Source organism: Staurois parvus, unplaced genomic scaffold (assembly GCF_062004578.1).
Source record: "Staurois parvus isolate SC_StPar_1 unplaced genomic scaffold, SC_StPar_1.0 ptg000077l, whole genome shotgun sequence".
Lineage (NCBI taxonomy): Eukaryota > Metazoa > Chordata > Amphibia > Anura > Ranidae > Staurois > Staurois parvus.
Window position 1 is genome coordinate 2264023 of NW_028317873.1, and position 20657 is coordinate 2284679.

A 20657-nucleotide genomic window follows, 5' to 3' on the forward strand; every position below is an offset into this window, starting at 1 on the left:
CTACAAACTAAATAATACATCCTAATTTGGGTTATTTTCACCAAAGACATGTAGCAGAATACATCTCGGCCTAAATTTATGAAGAACAATTATTTATTTGCAAACTTTTATAACAGAAAGAAAGAAAAACGTGTTTTTTTTTCAAAATTTTCAGAATTTTTTGTTAATTTAGCAAAAAAAAAAAAACGCAGCGATGATTAAATACCACCAAAAGAAAGCTCTAGTTGTGTGAAGAAAATGATAAAATGTTAGTTTGGGTACAATGTTGTATGACTGCGCAATTGTCATTCAAAGTGTGAGATCCTGAAACCTGAAAAATGGCCTGGGCAGGAAGGGGTAAAATTGCCGGTATTGAATGGGTTAAATTATGATTTAATTTATTAAGGGAAAAAGCTGTCCAAACCTGCCTGGCCCTATGTGAAAAAGTAATTGCTTCCCCTTGCTAAATCATGAATGAACTGTGATTAACGAAATTTTTTGTAAAGCTGAGTTAAATTTCACTTGCCACACTTAGGTCTGATTACTGCTAGACTTGTTGAATCAAGGAATCACTTAAATAGAAGCTGTCTAACAAAGTGAAGCAAGCTAAATGACATCAAAAACCAACACATCATGCCGCAATCTTAAGACGCTCAAAAACAGATAAGAAAATAAGTAATTGACAGATGTCAGTCGGGAAAGGGTTACAAAGCCATTTCTAAGGCTTTGGGACTCCAGAGAACCACAGTGAAAGCCATTATCCATGAATGGAAAAAACTTAGAACAGTGTTGAACCTTCCCAGGAATGGCCAACCTACCAAGATTAATCCATTACAATTAAATTACAATTAATTACAATTAAAGCAATTCTGCAAAGAAGAGTGGGCCATTATTCCTCCACAGCGATGTGAAAGACTCATTGCCAGTTATCGCAAATGCTTGATTGCATTCCTGCTGCCAAGGGTGGCACAACCAATTATTAGTTTTAGGGTCAATTACTTTTTCACATAGGGCCAGGCCAGGTTTGGACAGCTTTTTCTTCACTTAATAAATGAAATCATTTAAAAACTGCATTTTGTATTTAGTTAGGAACTCTTTGTGTAATATTAAAATGTGTTTAATATTCTGAATCATTTAGGTGTGACAAATATGCAAAGAAAAAAATCAGGAAGGGGCAAATACTTTTTCACAACACTGAATATACTAACAAATGTGTGCTTATTGGAGTAACACAAACAATTTGCAAGAAGTGTTTTAGCAAACAGTATGTACAGGAGAGAAGTGCAAGTGTATATGCAGGAGAAGAGTGAGGAGGGTCAGAAAGTATGACAGGGTCAATATGTTCAGGAGAGTAGTGTGAAGGTATGGCAGTGGGAAAGGATTGCAGTAGGTATGCTAGTGGGCAGTACATGCAGCAAAGAAGTAGTGGTGAGTATAATGATGGGCAGTATATGTAGAAAAGTGTGCAGGGTATGAAAGCAGACAGTATGTGCTGAAAAGGAGTGCAGAGTGTATGACATCACAATCAGTATGTGACGAACAGCATTGGCAAAGATATTAATGAGGGCAGTATGTGCAGGTGAATAGTGTGGAAGGTATGACAGTGGGCAAATGTGCCAGAGAGGAATACAGAGGGTATAACATCTGGTAGTATATACACAAGAGGACTTTGGAGGGTATGACATTAGACCTAACATTTGGGAGAGGATAGAATAAATATTTTCATGACTAGGTATATATTTTGTTAGTTATTTCCAGAGGTCCTGCACACCAAAGTCTATAACTTGCTGTCTTGTGAGTTTTGCCTTGGTTCCAAAATGGGGAAGATCAGCAGCAGTATGTCCATTTCTCGGACTCCACATGAGACTGGATTGCGGCTGAGCCAGAACACCGCAGAACTGTATTGAAATCTCAAATAGCCACAGATATTAAGAGCACACTGATGCAATTTCTGACATCCAAGCCATTGCATCCAGACTCGGGGACTTGGAGCAGGTCATGCAGCAGCCATACGACAGCTGCAGCAGTCCTATGATGACAAGCTAACCCATCTTCTAGGAATACAAAGGCACCTAGAACACTTGGACACCCCATCCACAGACATAACCTACATGTCAGAGGGATTCCTGAATCAATCGATTTTTAATCATTTACTTGAACGGCCTCCAGATTGCCCCATAGAGATGGAGGGGATTCACATAGCCCTGTGTCCCAGAGGCTGGGACACAGATCCACCACAAGATGTGATATGCTGCCTGGTCAACTTTTCCCTGAAGGATAAAAACCTCCACAAGGCAAGGGAGAGAGATCGTATTCTCCACAATGATGCAGAAATCAAACTCTTTCTGGACCTGTCCCACATCCTCATCATAGCAAGACAATTAACAAGGAAAAAATGAAATAGGGACACAGACAAAAAATGGCCTATCCATTCCATTTAAAAATAGAATTAAAGGGGGGGGTTGTCAGGGATGGCTACCACCAACATGGAAAGTGGTTGCTGATGAGCTAATCTTCTAATGAGAGCGTCACAATCCTGTGGTATCCTGCAGAATGGACGCTCATACAGCCATGTTATCACACTCTACATGTGCCATGAGCAGAGACCAGCATCCAGGAGCCAGACCCCTCTTCACACCAGACATGGTGTACAAAAAGCTTTAGAAGCCAGTAAACCTGTGTGTGTGTGTGGGGTGGGGGGATGGGGGGTTGGCAGAGAAACCACAAAAGCTTACCCTGGAACAGGAAAACTCACAAGTCCAAGCAACACTTGAAACATGTAATACAGCTCTTACAGTGAGAATAGAGAAAGTAAAAGTTGAGAAAGGCCTCATTTGTCATGACCTGCAAAAAATAAGGGAAAGGCTGACAGAGACAAAAATTAGGCTTTCCTCCTTGGAAGATGCCTGCTTCCCTATTCCCTCAAGACTGTTAGCATCTGAGTACCAAAATTGTATCAAAAAGCTGATGAACTGGAAACTGCAACACAGTAATATCTGTACTATTGGAATCCCAAAGAAATAGGATGGAAAAAAAATCTTGACATCATTATTGAGAAATATCTACAAGACTTTAATGGCAGCTTAAGCCTGGAGCTCCGGCCTACAGAAGTTAAGCACTCATCCCCAGCCGAGATCCAGGGGAGCGGGATCATGGGGAAATCTTCCCGCAGCAGCTCCACATTATGATCGCGCACCCTGAGGGAGACCAACACTCAACTCAGCTGCCAGATGCCTGAGAACCCAGGCTTATAACATGTAGGCATCCTCCTCCTCTCCCTCACAGCCTTCCACACACATGGTCCGCACACAGATTCAGCACACCACTGGGCCTGACAGAGGAGTTACTCCTCTACCACAATCCACCTCTCAAGCACCCCCAAGCCTGAACGATCTTCACAATATAGCTGCTGACATTAAAGACATGCTCACTTCAGCTTTCTCAGTGGCTATGGCAGGACTCCGCCAAGACATACAGGGGATTACAGAGAGAGTGCAAGATATGGAGATGGTCACCTCTTGCCATGAAGCACGGATACATCAGCTGTTCTTGGTACAAGATGCCCATACTCTCCAGCTAAGACATCTACATATGGAAGACCTAGACAACACCTAGTCTCCCTGAAACGGTGGAACAAAACCAACTACAACAGGCGGTGGCCACCATCTTTAATGATCTTCTTGATAGACCACCAACCACCATTATCAAGATGGAGCGGATCCACTTTTATGCCCAAGAGGAAAGACAGGGATCCACCGAGAGACGTAGTGTGTTGCCTTACAAGCTTTCGCCTTAAGGAAGACATTCTCAGGAAAGCAGCAACAGAATCCAAATCTCAGATGAAAACACAGACATCAAGATCTACCAGGAATTGTTCAACATCACCCTGCAACATCACAAAGACCTTCATCCCCTGCTAGATGTACTATGGGTCTGAGGCATCAACTACAGATGGAAGTTTCCCTTTTGCCTATCAGCCTCCACAGTGGGTTAGACAGCCCTGCTGAGAGTCCCTGCAGATCTACCTCATTTCTGTGAATGTCTGGATATTCCCCTGGTTCCTGTACCAGAATGGTATAGCGAATTTCGCTCACCCACAGCCACAAGAGGACCTCATCAAGATGACCGCATGGACGTGCAACCCTCCCGACCAAGGCGCTGTAGATCACCCGGGCCACACTCGCCTCCCCCGTCCACTCGCAGAGTGCATCAGGACACCAGTCCCACCACTTCTCCAGCTCACCGAAGACCAAGACAAGACTGTTAGGATCCTTAATAACCAGAGGACTCATTCAGTTAAGTACTTTTCATGATAAGCCTAATATACAGTTAGCTCCATATATATTTGAACACAGGCACAATTTTAATACTTTTGGCTGTGTATGCCACCAGAATAAATTAAAACAAAACAATCCAAATTATTTTAAGTGCAGACTTTCAGCTTTAATTCAAAGAGTTGAACATAAAAATCAAGTACAAACTTTAGGAACTGCAACCTTTTTTATATACAGTCCCTCCATTTTGTGGGGCTCAAATGTAATTGGACAAATGAATATAATCATAAATAAAATGTTCATTTTTAATATTTTGTTGAGACTCCTTTATTGGCAATGACTGTCTGAAGTGTGGAACCCATGGACATTACCAAAGACTGGCTTTCCCTCTTTCTGATTCTTTGCCAGGCTCTAACTGCAGCAGTCTTCAGTTGTTCTTTGTTTGTGGGTCTTTTTGACTGTAGTTTTGCCTTCACCAAGTAAAATGCATGCTCAATTGGGTTGAGAACAGGTGATTGACTTGGCCATTGCAGAATATTCCACTTTTCCTTCAAAAGCTCCTGGGTTGCTTTTGCAGTGTGTTTTGGATCATTGTCCATCTGTACTGTGAAGCGCTGTCCAATCAACTTTGCTGCATTTGGCTGAATCTGGGCTGACAGTATATCTCTAAACACTGAAGAATTCATCCGACTGCTTCTGTCTTCTGTCACATCATCAATAAACACCAATGACCCAGTTTCACTGGAAGCCATGCATGCCCATGTCACCAAACTGCCTCCACCATTTTTTACAGATAACGTTGTGTGCTTTGGATCATGAGGCTGTTCCAAGCCTTCTCCACACTTTTTTCTTCCCCTCATTCTGGTACAGATTAATTTTAGTTTCATCTATCCAAGGAATGATTTTCCAGAACTGGTGTTTTTTGGCAAAGTTTAATCTGGCTCTTCTATTCTTCAGGCTTATGAATGATTTGCACCTTGTGGCGAACCCTCTGTATTTGCTTTTGTGAAGTCTTCTCTTGATTGTAGGCTTTGACAATGATATACCCACCTTCTAGAGAGTGTCCTTCACGTGTCTGGATGTTGGGAATGGATTCATGTGATCATCCACCACTGTTGTCTTCCATGGACATCCATGCCTTTTTATGTTGTGGAGCTCACCAGTGCATTCTTCTTGCCTCAGAATGTACCAAACTGTTGATTTGATTTGATCAATCCTAATGTTGCTGCTATCTCTCTGATGGATTTGTTTCATTTTTGAAGCCTTACAATGGCCTGTTTCACTTGCATAGACAGCTCCTTTGAACGCATGATGACTTAGAATCAACTTCAAACCTTTTACCTGCTTAATTGATGATGAAATGATGAAGTAGCCCACACCTGGCCATGAAACTGTCAGTACCTGTGTTAGTGAGCTCTTGTTGATACTCAACCTGGGGTTCCCCAGGGCGCGGAGTCTAAGCCCCATCCTGCTTCTTCCCCAGAGCCCCTGATGGTAGGAATGGACTTGCAGCAAGCTGGGACCAGGTCGCTGCCCCCAGGTACGCCCAGCTGAGGTTGAGGAGACCGCTTGTGGAAGCAGAGTATAATGGGAGGAGATAAACGGAATCCAATAGGCTAGCCAAGGTGAGGACAGGTGGAAAACAAGCAAGGTCAGAGAACTTAGTCGGGGTCGGTACACAAGTAGTCAATGTAGGATTCAGGCAGTAGCAACATACAGGAGCTCCGACAACTAGGAAGTTGCTCAGGCAAAGTGGCCTAGTCTGAGCATGTCTGATATAGAAAGGCAAACAAGGAGGTGGGCCAGGAGGTGATGGAAGGGAAGGAAATAAAACCCAGAGGACAGCAGATGATGCCCATAGATGAGCACAGCAAACACATGAGAAGGGATCAGGAACAGGACTGCAGCAAGGATGTAAGAACACAAACAAGAAACTGCAGGCAAACTTGTGACAGAAACAGCTTTTGATTCAATTGTCCATTACTTTTGGTCCCTTGAAAAAAGGGGATGGCTAATCTTAAGAGCTGTATATTCTAAACCCTTCCTCCAATTTGGATGTACAGTACATACCCTCAAATTAAACCTGAGGGTGTGCACTTTAAGCCCATATCAATTATATAACTATAGCTTGAATATGTTTTGGTAAATACTTGAAAAAAACTAAAATTGTGCCTGTGTCCACATACAGTTGTGTTCAAAATAATAGCAGTGTGTTCAAAAAAGTGAATAAAGCTCAAAATCCTTCTAATAGCTTTTATTTCCATACAAACAAATGCATTGGGAACACGACACATTCTATTCCAAATCAAAACATGAAGAAAAATAGATCAAATTTGTGTTGTTCCTCTAAAAAAATTGAAGAAAAGTGAATATTAGACGGTTCAAAAAAATAGCAGTGTTTGTATTCTTCTTTACAAACTCAAACATTCACTATATAAACTGAGAAATGTTTGAAGATTTTGCTTTCCTTTGAATCACTTAATTAATATTTAGTTGTATAAGCACTGTTTCTGAGAACTGCTGTACATCTGTGTTGCATGGAGTCAACCAACTTCTGGCCCCTGTGATCAGGTATTCCAGCCCAGGATGATTGGACTACATTCCACAGTTCTTCTCTATTTCTTGGTTTTGCCTCAGAAACTGCACTTTTGATGTCACCCCACAAGTTTTCTATTGGATTAAGATCCGGAGATTGGGCTGGCCACTCCATAATGTCAATCTTGTTGGTCTGGAACCAAGATGTTGCACGTTTACTGGTGTGTTTGGGGTCGTTGTCTTGTTGGAACACCCATTTCAAGGGCATTTCCTCTTCAGCATAAGGCAGCATGACCTCTTCAAGTATTCTGATGTATTCAAACTGATCCATGATCCCTGGTATGCGATAAATAGGCCCAACACCATAGTATGAGAAACATCCCCATATCATGATGCTTGCACCACCATGCTTCACTGTCTTCACAGTGTACTGTGGCTTGAATTCAGTGTTTGGGGGTCGTCTGACAAACTGTCTCCGGCCACTAGACCCAAAAAGAACAATCTTACTTTCATCAGTCCACAAAATGTTGCGCCATTTCTCTTTAGGCCAGTCAATGTGCTCTTTGGCAAATTGTAACCTCTTCAGCACATGTCTTTTTTCCAACAGTGGGACTTTGCGGGGGCTTCTTGCAGATAGCTTGGCTTCACATAGGCGTCTTCTAATTGTAACAGTACTCACAGGTAACTTTAGACCTTCTTTGATCTTCCTGGAGCTGATTGTTGGCTGAGTCCTTGCCATTTTGGCTATTCTTCTATCCATTCGAATGGTAGTTTTTCACTTTCTTCCACGTCTTTCAGGTTTTGGTTGCCATTTTAAAGCATTTGCGATCATTTTTGCTGAGCAGCCTATCGTTTTCTGCACTTCTTTATAGGTTTTCCCCTCTCCAATCAACTTTTTAATCAAGGTACGCTGTCCTTCTGAACAATGCCTGGAACGACTCATTTTCCTCAGAATTTCAGAGAGAAATGCACTGTAATCAGCATGTCCAACATTTGCTGCCTTCCTTCCTTAAATAAGGGCAATAATTGCCACCTGTTTTTCAAAGAATGAATTACCTCACTAATAGAATTCCACACTGCTATTATTTTGAACACGCCCCTTTCAATTAGTGATTCAATTACGCAGAATCAGCAGCATGCATGTCATGACTGTTGGGTCTGTTGGATTTCTATTACTCTACTACACCTGCTAGTAAATTATTTGCCATGTAGAAATATAATTTCTACCAAAAACAGTTAGTGATGTCTGACTGCTATTATTTTGAACACAACTGTATATATGGACCTAACTGTATATTCGCTTTGATATTATTTCTCATATGTATACAATATTACTGACAGATTATGCAGATACCTCTGCGTAACCAGTCGCTACACTCCTACCCATGTGATGATTCCTGGGACAGGGAGGCACTTAATTAATCATTTATCTAATTCAGGAATTACTTAAGGCTAGAACTGAATTTTTGGACAAACTTGCACAGATCAGTAAATGCAAATGTATACTGACTAAAAAACTGTTCTATGAACAGGGAAATAAAAGTGGGAAGCTCTTGTCGGGAGCCCTACAGTCTAAATGAGCCTTCTGCCACAATCCGACATGTAAAAACAGCAGACGGCCACCTTAGTGCCTCCACAGAAGACATAGCCATTCAATTTGTGCGGTACTACACAGACCTATACAACCTTTGGCCAGACCCCCATCTTGCACCAAACCTTGTTGACCGGCAAACACTTATAACCGAATTCCTAGCACAATACTGCCCCAAACACTTATCACAAACTGACTCTCTGAAACTTGATCTGGTGGCATACAGAGCCAAAAGTATGAAAATTGTGCCTGTGTCCAACTATATATGGACCTAACTGTATGATTCATGTGGATCCATGGTGCCCGGAAGTGTCTATGCGCTCTCCCTAATTGACAGACTCTCCACATTGCTTGGTCTTGGTGGAGACTCTTCCATCCCTTGACCTTTTGTGTAGGACTTTTCTCTTTTTTTTATCTTATGTCCTGTACTCCCTTTTGCTAGTTGGTTAGATGCTGGCCATTCCTAAGCTTTGGCATCTCTTGTTTCTTTTTTTCTGCCTCTTTTACTTACTTAATTTTTTTACTATCTCTATTTGAGGGTCAACCCGGGATTCCTAAGATCTTGGATTCTCGATATCCCATGGTAGTGGGTGAGTTTGTCTAATTATAATTGTATCGCTTACTTTCCATGCCTACCTTAAGACAGCATAGCACCACAGTCCGATTGCTTTCCCGTAATGTTTAAGGATTGGGCTCCCCTTCTAAGCATCTAAAAAAAATTTCCCACTATAAGTCCCTGGGAGCTGATATTGTTGCTCATTGTTGCTGTTACACATTTTGTTCCTTCTTTCACACCTAGGTATATTCATAGAGATTTTCCAATCTGTTTTTTTGCTAATGCCTCTGAAAAAAAGTGAAATTAAAGTGGTAAGGGACAAGGAAAGGCGATTCCTTGTAGTTAAGGCCCACTCAGGGGGTAATTTGGTCACTTTTCTTATTTACTATGAACCTAACACGAATCAAGTGGCCTTTTGCCAATCCCTATTTAAGTCTTTATCCGCTGAACTGGAAGGCGATGTTATTTTGGTGGGGGATTCAAAGCTAGCCGTAGACTATACACTCGATAAATCTCAAGCAGTCAAACTTAAATCCCCTCCTAAACAAAGTCAGATTTCAAACAACTTTTGTATCGTAACAATTTAATTGAAACGTGGAGAGAAGCCAATCCCACCTCTAGAGATTATTCTCATTTTTCTAGAACTCATAATCATTATTTTTGTATAGACCATATTTTCCTCTCCTCGGAAATGCTATCTAAACTCCACTCAAAATTGTATCGACGCCTTGGTTGAACCACAACCCTGTGATGCTGATGCTTTCTAATTTGACAGTCAAACTGGCCAAACCACACCGGTGACTAAATGAGTCCCTACTTAGTAATGAGTCCTACTGTTTGGAAGTAGGGCAACACTTGAAGTCTTACTTTGCAATTAAGAAAGCAGAGATATGACTCCTGCTATTAATTGGACAGCCCACAATGCCTGTGTTAGAGGCCTCTTTATCCAACTGTCCTCCAGAATTAAAAAAATCTTGTGAAGAGTTGATCTCTGACTGCTCCAAACTCTGACTTGTTATTTAAAGTAGAGCAAGCTAATTTAGAACTTAACCTCTGTCTCATCACAATAGCAGAAAAACAATTATGTTGGATGAATCATAAATTCTTCATGTGGCGGGACAGAACAGATTCCCTATTGGCACTTAAACTTACCCCTAAGCATATTCACTCGGCACTTCCCAAACTTAGGATTGCAGGGGGTCGAATCACACAAGGTCCTCAGAAGATTCTTCAGGAATGTCATGATTTTTATGCTACCCTATATGGTCAACCCCAGCCAGCTGAGTCTTCCTCAATTCAAAAAGAGACTTTGCATCTTTCATCCCTCACGGAGGCCTATAGAGATCTTATGGAACAAACTATTACTGACGTGGAGCTTAGCAAAGTCATTAAATTGCTACCATCACATACAGTATATCCCCAGGCACCAACGGTCTTCCAAATAACCTTTTTTCCGAACACCTTCTCTATGACTGTTTATTTTAATTCTTTAAGAGAGGAGGGTATGGTTCCTTCAGACAAGAACAAAGCGTTTATCAGTGTGATTCCCAAACCTAATAAGGACTCTACTGATGTTCACAATTATCGTCCCATTTCATTAATAAATTGTGACCTGGAAATTGTAATAAAACTGCTGGCTTTACGCCTTAATTCTTTTTTGGCACGGTATATTCACAAAGACCAGTCAGATTTCATCTCAGGTCGTCAAACATTGGATCAGATTCACCGCTCTAACTGGAATGCTCCTCTCTTGAGGGAGCTTAAGCTTCTCTATTTAGACCTTCATAAGGCCTTTGATAGCTTAACTTGGGAGTATTTATTTACTGTACTACCTTACAAGCCTTCAAATTTTTTCCTATGTTTCTTGCTTTATTGCATTTGTTATATGATACTCCCTCGGCTCAAGTTTCCATTAGAGGTTATAGATCCCTTGTGTTCCCAATTCAACACGGCACTAGACAGGGTTGTCCACTTTCCCCATTGCTTTTTGCCCTTAGCTATAGCGATCCGTTCCCATCCTCAAATCCATGGCATCCATTGTGGACAACAAGAACAGAAATGTGCCCTATTTGCTGATGATGTCCTTATAAATATTACCTCTCCGTTGATCACTGTACCTAACTTACTGTGTCTGTTACACCAATTCTCTGCTCTTTCTTGGCTGTCTCTAAACTCCCAAAAAATGACAGCCCTTAACATTTCCTTACCTGTTTCTGTAGAATTCAGAATTGCTTATAACTTTCACTGGGCAAGTAACTTTACCCTATCTAGGAATCCACTTGACTGGTTCAGTCGGGAGCCTCTATCAAGCTAATTATTATAAATCCCCTTTTTAAAAAACTTGTAGATGATCTTTGCCATTGGGCTGATTACTCCTTGTCATGGTTTGGCAGAATTAACTCAATTAAAATTGGGTTAATATTCTCAGATCCCCCTGGACGGCCCACCTTCATAAATTCCCTGCTAATGTTCCCAAAAAGTCCCATAAATTGATCACCTATATGTTGTTGGCAGCGTGAATTACTATAGCTAGACATTGGAAGCAATTGGGTATCTCGCTTGACTATATTAAGAATAAATTGAACTGGATTATAATTAATGACAAGCTCACCTTTATACTACACAATAATACCAGAAAATTTGACAAAAGATGGGACCCGTGGATTCAATATATTTCTGTGCCTTAATGTCCCTCAAATTGACCCTCTCCTCTTTTTCTGTTCTCTTTTTTCTATTTCTCATCATTCTCTCTTTTGTCTATCAGGGTGGATCATGCTCAATCCCTATATGTTCTACAACATTTGTCCTACCTTAAATGACAATTACTCTGTGTGTAATTTCAGGTCCATGATCAGTGGTGTTCCCCTTTCCCTCCACTATACTTCCTACCTTCCCCTCTCCCAGTTCCCTTCTCAGTTCACTCCCTCTTCCCTTCCCTACCACTGTGCCAGTCCCCTATATATGGCAGATAAGGGTTGTGGACTTTGGTCTAGATTATCCAATAACTACTCTACAGAGTTCTTAGTCTCCTTTTAACTGTTTTATGTCTGATAAACATTTGTTCTTTGCGTTGTGTTATAATCTACATATTTTGACAGGACATTGTTCATTTGTATTACCTGTTATTTGAAAAAATGTTCAATAAAAAACTATTGGACTATACATATTTCTTATGCTGCTATATCCTTCATGGCACAATTCAATGAGGCTAGTATACTATAGAGGCTGTTATTTAACCCATTGTTGAACAGACAATGCAGCTCTAACCTTCCTTCTTTACCTGGAAATTATGGATTTAAAGCATAGCAGAAAATAGTTGTAATGTTAAATGGTTAAAAACAAGACAGATTAGTTGTACTGTTTATGGACCATATAAAAAATATGTGGAAAGTAGATCTTGTAATTTTTGAATACTTTGAAATGCAGGCATACAACATTACTTGAGAAATTCTGTAATAGAATACCTGGACAGGTTGGAAACATCTCCACCATTTATTTTACACCTACTTCTCAACTGCCCTACATCGTAATATGGAATTGAAGGGAAGTTGTATATGAATTGTTCACTCTGGTCAGCATGTATGTTCAAACGATCCATTTATACCTCAATAGTGAATAAAATATCTAAGCATTTTCTCGCTCTTGCTTGGTTCCTGAAAGGCTAATTTCCATGAACTTCTCCTACCTTGATTTTGTCTGGTGGCAGTGGCCCAAAATCAAAATATTTATTATTGTTTATTTATTACAGGTACTTATATAGCACTGTCAAATTACGCAGCGCTTTACATAAATACAGTACAGTATATTGTACATTCACATCAATCTCTAACCCTACAATCTTAGATCCCTAACTCACATTCATGCATACACTGTCAGGGCAGGAGCTGTGGAACGGACAGGCAGGCCTAATGGAAGGGTCACGCACCGACTGACGACAACCACCACCCACAGACCGGAGTCCCTCAGGGCGCGGAGTCTAAGTCCCAGGCTGCCCTTCACCAGGGCCCCTGATGGTGGGGATGGACTTGACACAGCCAGGGACCAGGTCGCGGCCCCCAAGACACCCCAGCTGCGGTAATGGCCGCCGCCAATGGCGTATAGCTGGTAGGAACCAGAAGACAATAGCGTAGTCGGGCAGGTCGATAACAACGGGACAGACAGTACAGAACGGTAGACAAGAATAACAGGTACAAGACGGGTTCAGCAACGGGAGGTCAGATAAAGGGATAACGCACAGAATAGTCTAGTCAAAAGCCGAGTCAGTTTCCAGGAGAGCCACGAGAGTAGAAACAGAGCTTGTTGCAACACAAACATACAAGACACGAATGCAAAGGGCACGTAAAGACAACAGGCTTATATGTGATCAACCACACCCCTCTGGGGGATGGACCGCAGAGGCCTGAAGGCATAAAAGACTCCCACCATGCTCTGCAGAAATCCAAGATGGATGCCAGCACATGGAGCAGCATAACCTCTAGGAAAAGGTAGGACCTTGACATACACATACTTGGGCCAATTTAGACAGGAGCCAATTAACCTACCAGCATGTCTTTGGAGTGTGCGAGGAAACCGGAGTAACCAGAGGAAACCCACACAGGCACAGGAAGAACATGCAAACTCCAGGCATGTGGTGATGTGGTTGGGATTCGAATCAACAACCCTAGTACTGCCAGGTGGAAATGTTAACCATTTAGCCACTGTGCTAAATTATACTATTTTTCTTTACCAGCACAATCACTCAAACTGATATCACTAAATCCCTACCACTAACTGTTGAGAAAATCCTGGGCATCCCTAAAGACCCTAAACTTGATTTTTTTGTTAGAGTATCTTTTTCATGGAAAGTCTCTTTAATTATTATTATTGAATAGAAATATTACTAGGAAGTGATAAAACAACATTTGTGGATTGTGGTTAATGAGAACTTTTCCTTCATTTTTGCTTTTTATGCAAAAGCTCTGTGGGGACTGTCAGGACTCTAATATACAGTACATTCATACAGTATTCAGACTACCTTCTCTTTCAGTTTTGTTATGTTGCAGCCTGATACTACAATGGTTTATATTCATTGTTTTTCTCAGTAATCTACACTCAGTACCCCATAACGACAAAGTAGAAATGTTTGCAAATGTATGAAAAAACCCTGAAATATTACATTGGCAAAAGTATTCAGCCCTTTGCAACAACACTTGAAAATTAGCTCAAGTGCCTGCCATTTCTCTTGATCATTGCTGAAATGTTTCTACACCCTGATTGGTGGCCATCTGTGGCAAACTAAATTGATTGTACATGTTTTTGAACACTTCTCTATAAAAGGCCTTGCAGCTGACAATGCATACTGTATCAGAGCAAAAACTATGAGGTCAAAGGTACTGCCTCCAGAGCTCAAAGACAGGATTGTTCTAAGGCACAGATCTGAGGACGGCTATAAAAAAATTCTACTGTACTGGAGGTTTCCCAGAGCACAGTGGCCTCCATAATTCTCAAATGGAAGATGTCTGGCACAATCAGGACTCTTCCAAGAAAGGGCCATCTGCACAACGCAATAACACCAAAAGGATTGGAGGAGCGGGGACCACTAGGGGCTTGTTGGATCTTAACTATTTCCCACATTCTTTTCCTTCTTTTCTTGTCCTTTCTTCCTAGGGGACTACTCCACTTTCGATGTCCCCTAATCTTTTCTTATTTCCTTCCTTTTCATTTCCTTTCCATTTTCTAGAAACCTGGTATATGTCCTGAAGAATATAGGGCCCTGTCTTACGCATACTATTAATGTATTTGCACATCGTAGAGGTTGATGTTGGATTCATATCCCTCTACATGGTTGATCGGGGCCCAGGATTTTCTTCTATGAAGGCAGCCCTTTACAGTTTTCTTTATCTTTTTGGAAGTTATTTGATTATGGATAGAGCCTTTTATTCTCCTTGTTGTTATTTGATGGTATACCGACCTGGGCTGATTATGCCCCTCCCTTTTCCTCCCCTCCCCTTCCCTATCCTCCCCTTTACCTCCCCTCCCCTTTTTATCCCTACCCCCCCCTTACTTAACGTTATCTAAACTTCATCTGTTATTGCTGTTCAATTTACGCTGTTTATATTACTGATGGCCATTGCTTTACTAGTGTGTACAAAGCTGATTGAGGACAATTTTATGCTACATTGATATGTCCTCTGGTTGTGTACTATAATTATTTCAATAAAAATTATTGCAAAGAAATTAGCAAACTGAAACAAAACTAAAATATATGCTTTTAACTTAGTCCAATTTGGGGTCAGCACACATTTTATTACTAAGGCTTTAAAGAAAATTATCTTGTGCCTCCAGGGAATGGAGATCAATGTGTTTCAATTGCTCTATTTCTTTATCTCAAGAATATGAAGAATTCACCACACAAGCAAACTGTGGAAAACTTCTGTCTTAGTTTAGTAAACAGCACAGGATCCAGCTTTTATGCATTTCATGCTTACAATATTTTTTTAAGTCTTTTTTTTTTCTTTCAAAGGTCCTGGTTGTGTGGTGAATCCTTCATATTTTTGTTATTTATCTGCCAGCAAGACAAACTTGAACAGCACCCAACCATAGTGGATGGGAGTAAGTCCACTTGACGCAGTTTGATACTTCTTTGTCTCCTACTTGAAGATGGTGAATTTATGTATTTTTCCTCTATAAAAATGTGTTTGTTGATAATGGGGAATTTATGAAAACTTAGCCTCGGGCTCTATGTCCACATCACACTCTTGTAACATAAGCACCACATGAGACACTCCCACCAACCAGTGCTGTATGGAGTTTCCACCAGTTGGGAATCATTGGACAGTAGTTTATCAATTGAACAGGTTGTCTTAACTTAGTAGAATCAGCTATGTATCAGAGTTTGGTGTTTGTAACAAACCCAGAATTCCATTTCAAGCTTGTCACACAATTAAAATAAACTATACAACCTTGTAAGTTAACATTGTACCAAAATGCCAACATGTATGAGGTTAACATTCTACAAAAATCTCAACATGTATGGGATTCTTCTTCTAATCAACACAGGATCTTCTTGGAAATAACCACTTACATGTTCTTCTAATCAGCTGTCAACACCTCAGGGACATTTAGAGACTTTTAGTCAAAAGAGGAATTATCATATATTCAGAACAGTGAGATTATACATAATATACATAGAACTAAAACAATATAGCAAAACATTTTCCTATTGCTCAATCATCAATGCTTTCACAATCTTGTTTCCTGGTCTGGTATGTATAATTTATAAATGTAACTGAGAATTTGATGACATTGCTCAAGAATTAAATTTAAATTTGACGTTTAGAAATGCTTACTTTGCTGTGAACTGTTCATTTATATTATATTATTATGACTAAATTGACATTTAAAGATCAAATATGCAGTAAAAATGCAATAGTTAACAAGCATATAATATAGACTTAGTAAATTCTAATTTATCATTTTTTTTCCAGCATTTTATTTGCAGATATTGTTGGTTTCACAAGCTTGGCATCCCAGTGTACAGCACAAGAGCTGGTAAAGCTGTTAAATGAACTGTTCGGGAAGTTTGATGAATTGGCAACAGTAAGGCTCACATTTTTGTTCTCCTTGTTTTTGCTTTTGTAATTCGGTTAATATTAGTTAATGGCCCCTTGCATGTGGCCAATACACTTCCAGATGATTCTGTATTTTGATGTGTTTCTGTGTTTGCCGCTTTTGCTTTCATGGTAAACCTACACCTCAATTTAAATAGAGGGCTTGATTGATGATGCAACATTGGAGAAGATGTAACCACTTCAGGACCTGTCATCCAGGCTGTGTACTAGAGCATCACAATGTTTTTATGTCTTTTTTGTCAGTTATTAAGGGAAATGTAAAGTGTCATTAAACCCACATCATAAATAACTATCAATAAATGCTGTAGTACATGCTGTTCATACTAGTTGGTATGAGATTCTTTTTCTGTATTCTGCAAAATACCTGATCCTGCTGCTTTCTATCTCCACCTTTTTCAGCCCAGGGTTTTGCAGCTGTAGTGGCAACTCTGCACATGCTCAGTTTTCAGTGAGTTTCTGTGCTGAGCATTTCCTCCCTATTATTATTATTACATCGAGTTTATATAGCGCCAAAGGGTTTGCTCAGCGCTGTACAATAGGGGACAATACATGGCACAGTACAACAAAAACAGACAGCGTATGAGGGGTAAGAGGGCCCTACTCTTTCAAGCTTACAATCTAGGAGGGAGGGGGTAGTGGAACAATAGGAAGTGGCTGAGGGGAATGAAGTGGCTGAGGGGGATGAAGTGGTGGGAGGAATGAGGGAGGATGGCCCTATCACATCTGAGCAGCCCATGTGACTATAGATTTACACACTTGGGCCTATACAAAGCGGAAAATAACAGCCCACTCCTTTCCTTCTCCTTTATGCTCTCTAACCATCTAAACAAAATTTACATGTAGATTAATAGAGGCTTCACCTCCCTCTTATTCTAGGATACAGACTGGAGGGGCATGACACTGGGACTGGCAGACATCTGTCCACATCAAGTTATTTCCCCAAAATAATAATAATTTCATTTCAAATATATATTTGTATGCCAATTTAAAACAGTTTATTGATATTATTTATTTATTTATTTTTACTCAGTATTCCAAAGGCTGTTTTTTTAATTCTGAAGAAATGAACAGCAGCAGAGGACTAGAAGCTCCTCCTACTTATGTTTCCCTTTAGACAGGCTGGGAAAGAGCTGGGTCATGTGGCAGCTGTATATTGATTAGGAAAAACTTCCACAATGGGTTTAGAGACTGACAGTTGACAATTATAGCACCCATCAGTTGAGGACCAAGGGACGTATTTGTCCCATGTTTTTAATTGTAATGTATCGTCTGATTAAGAACTTAAAACTCTTTTTTTTTTGGTTTGAGTCAAAATATTAGTTCTTATCAACAAACAACAAATGGATCTAGCTTTTTGCCAATTATTTCATGAAATGGCTTAGTTACAGCAACTGAAGTGTACGAACTTTAAAAACAAAACAATTGATTCTTTTGGCGTTCCAAAATCTTACGGTCCTCAAAGGGTTAAGAACCTGCCTGGACTTATATCCTTAATGGTGCCAATACTATAATGTAACTTAAGCACAGAGAGAAAATTGGTGTGCTCCATTTACTGTAAACACACAGTGCATGTACAGATTTCAGACACACAAAGGGCTGCCATGTGGGTGTAAACATTTTAGGTCACTAATGAGTGACTGAAATTTAAAGGAGCAGTGTGGAGGATGTTATACAACTCCTGAAAAAAAGTATGGAATCACCACTCTTGGAAAATGTTCATTCATTTGTTTAATTGTGTAGAAAAAAGAAAACAATCACAGACATGCCTCAAAACTATTTCCATTTAACATTCCATCCTTCTGGTTTTAAGAAACACTTAAAATAATAAAAAAAGAAAGAAAACTGTAGTCAATTGCAACTGTTTTTGTAGATCAAGCAGAGGGAAAAAAATGGAATCACTCAATTCTGAGGAAAATATTATGGAATCACCATGTACTTTACAGTTCTAAAACAAACATCTGTATCAGATTACATCTGCTAATTAGTCTGCAGTTCACACCTTGGTGAGCTGTTGTACCAAGCTGATTGACATGAATCATGGCTCCAACAGGAGAGATGTCATTTGAAACAAAGGAAAGGATTATAAAACATATTCAAGAAGGTAAATCATCATGGAATGTTGCAAAAGGTGTGGGTTGTTCCCAGTCAGCTGTGTCTAAAATCTGGACCAAGTTCAAAGCAAATGGAGAGGTTGTAAAAGGGAAGCGTACTGGTAGACCAAGGAAGAAGATAGAAAACTTGAAGCAATATACATTGAAAACAGAAAATGCACAACAAAACAAATGAGGAACAAATGGGCAGAAACTGGAGTCAATGTCTGTGACCTTAATACATAGCCTAAAGGAAATGGGATTTACATACAAAAAAGCCAAATGAAAACCATCATTAACACATACCGTATATACTCGAGTATAAGCCGAGTTTTTCAGCACATTTTTTGTGCTGAAAAACGGCCCCCTCGGCTTATACTCGAGTCAACGTCTGCAGGTGTGGGCGGGATGACATGCCGTCCCTGTCATCTGGACACACCCCCGGGATCAATCCTCGCCGGTGATTGGCCGCCGGAACTGTAGCTCAGGAGAGGCACACAGGCGCCCAATCACCGGCGAGGAGGTGGAGCTTGGAGAGGAGGGGCCGAGCGGCACCGCGAAGATCGAGCGAGTGAAGAGGAGGAGAGCGGCCGGAGAAGGAAGACATCTGACGGGTAAGTGTGTACCATGGGAGAGGGAGGGAGCGAGCGAGCCCAGGCTGGAGCAGGGGTCAGCAAGGTAAGTATCATTCCTCCCCCCACTGACACCAACGATGGGGCACTATTCCTCCCCCCACTGACACCAACAATGGGGCACTATTCCTCCCCCCACTGACACCAACGATGGGGCACTATTCCTCCCCCCACTTACACCAACGATGGGGCACTATTCCTCCCCCCACTGACACCACCGGCTTATACTCGAGTCAATAGTTTTTCCCAGTTTTTTTGGTAAAATGAGGTACCTCGGCTTATATTCGGGTCGGCTTATACTCAAGTATATACGGTAAACAGAAAAAAGACAAGGTTACAGTGGGCTAAAGAAAAGCAATCTTGGACTGTGGATGACTGGATGAAAGTGATATTCAGTGATGAATCACAAATCTGTATTGGGCAGGGTTATGATGCTAGAACTTTTGTTTGGTGCCTTTCGATTGAAATGTATAAAGAAGACTGCCTGAAGAAAACATGAAAAATTCCACAATCATTGATGATATGGGGTTGCATGTCAGGTGAAAGTATGGGGGGGGGGCGACAGTCATTAAATCTTCAGTAAATGCATAAGTTTATATTCAGATTTTTGACACTTTTCTTATTCCAAAAAGATGTTTGGTGATGATGACACCATTTTTCAGGATGATAATGCATCTTGCCATAGGGCTAAAGCCGTAAAAATGTTCCTTCAAGAAATACTTATAATGTCAATGGCATGACCTGCAAATAGTCCAGACCTCAATCCAATTGAAAATCTATGGTGGAAATGAAAGAAAATGATCCATGACAAGTCTTCAACCAGAGCTGATCTGGCAACTGCAATAAGAGAAAGCTGGAGCTGGATTGATGAAGAATACTGTTTGTTGATAGTTAAATCCATGCCTCAGAGAATGTAAGCTGGTATAAAAGCCAGAGGTGGTGCAACAAAGTACTGGTGATGTACTGTAGTGGGTTTTTTTCATGAATACATAATAATTTCCTCAGAATTGAGTGATTCCATATTTTTTTCCTCTGCTTGATCTGCAGAAACAGTTGCAACTGACTACAGTTTTCATTCTTTTCAATTTTTTTAAGTGTTTCCTAAAGCCAGAAGGTTGGAATGTTAAGTGAAAATTGTTTTGAAGCATATCTATGATTAGTTTTTTTTTCTACACAATTAAGCAATTAAATTAACATTTTCCAAGAGTGGTGATTCCATACTTTTTGCCAGGGGGTGTAGTATGAGTGGCTCAGGCCATAAGGAGCAATGACAGGAGTTTGGAGAAAGAGAGACAAGGATGACAGACAGTTAAATTTTATGGTTTTAAATAGAGTTAACAAAGTTTTAAAGGATGTGGGAAAAGCATGTGTATGATATGTGAAATGTAAT

At 40.5% G+C, this 20657-nt stretch overlaps 1 protein-coding gene across 1 annotated transcript in view; it reads left to right on the forward strand.

Annotated features, from left to right (window-relative positions):
- The window catches only part of ADCY1 (adenylate cyclase 1), a 380962-nt gene that overhangs the window by 178936 nt on the left and 181369 nt on the right, over positions 1–20657 (forward strand). Inside the window, exon 4 of the mRNA XM_089669441.1 lies at positions 16402–16513. Within this exon, the coding sequence (XP_089525567.1) occupies positions 16402–16513 (112 nt within the window). The remainder of the gene's footprint in view (positions 1–16401; positions 16514–20657) is intronic.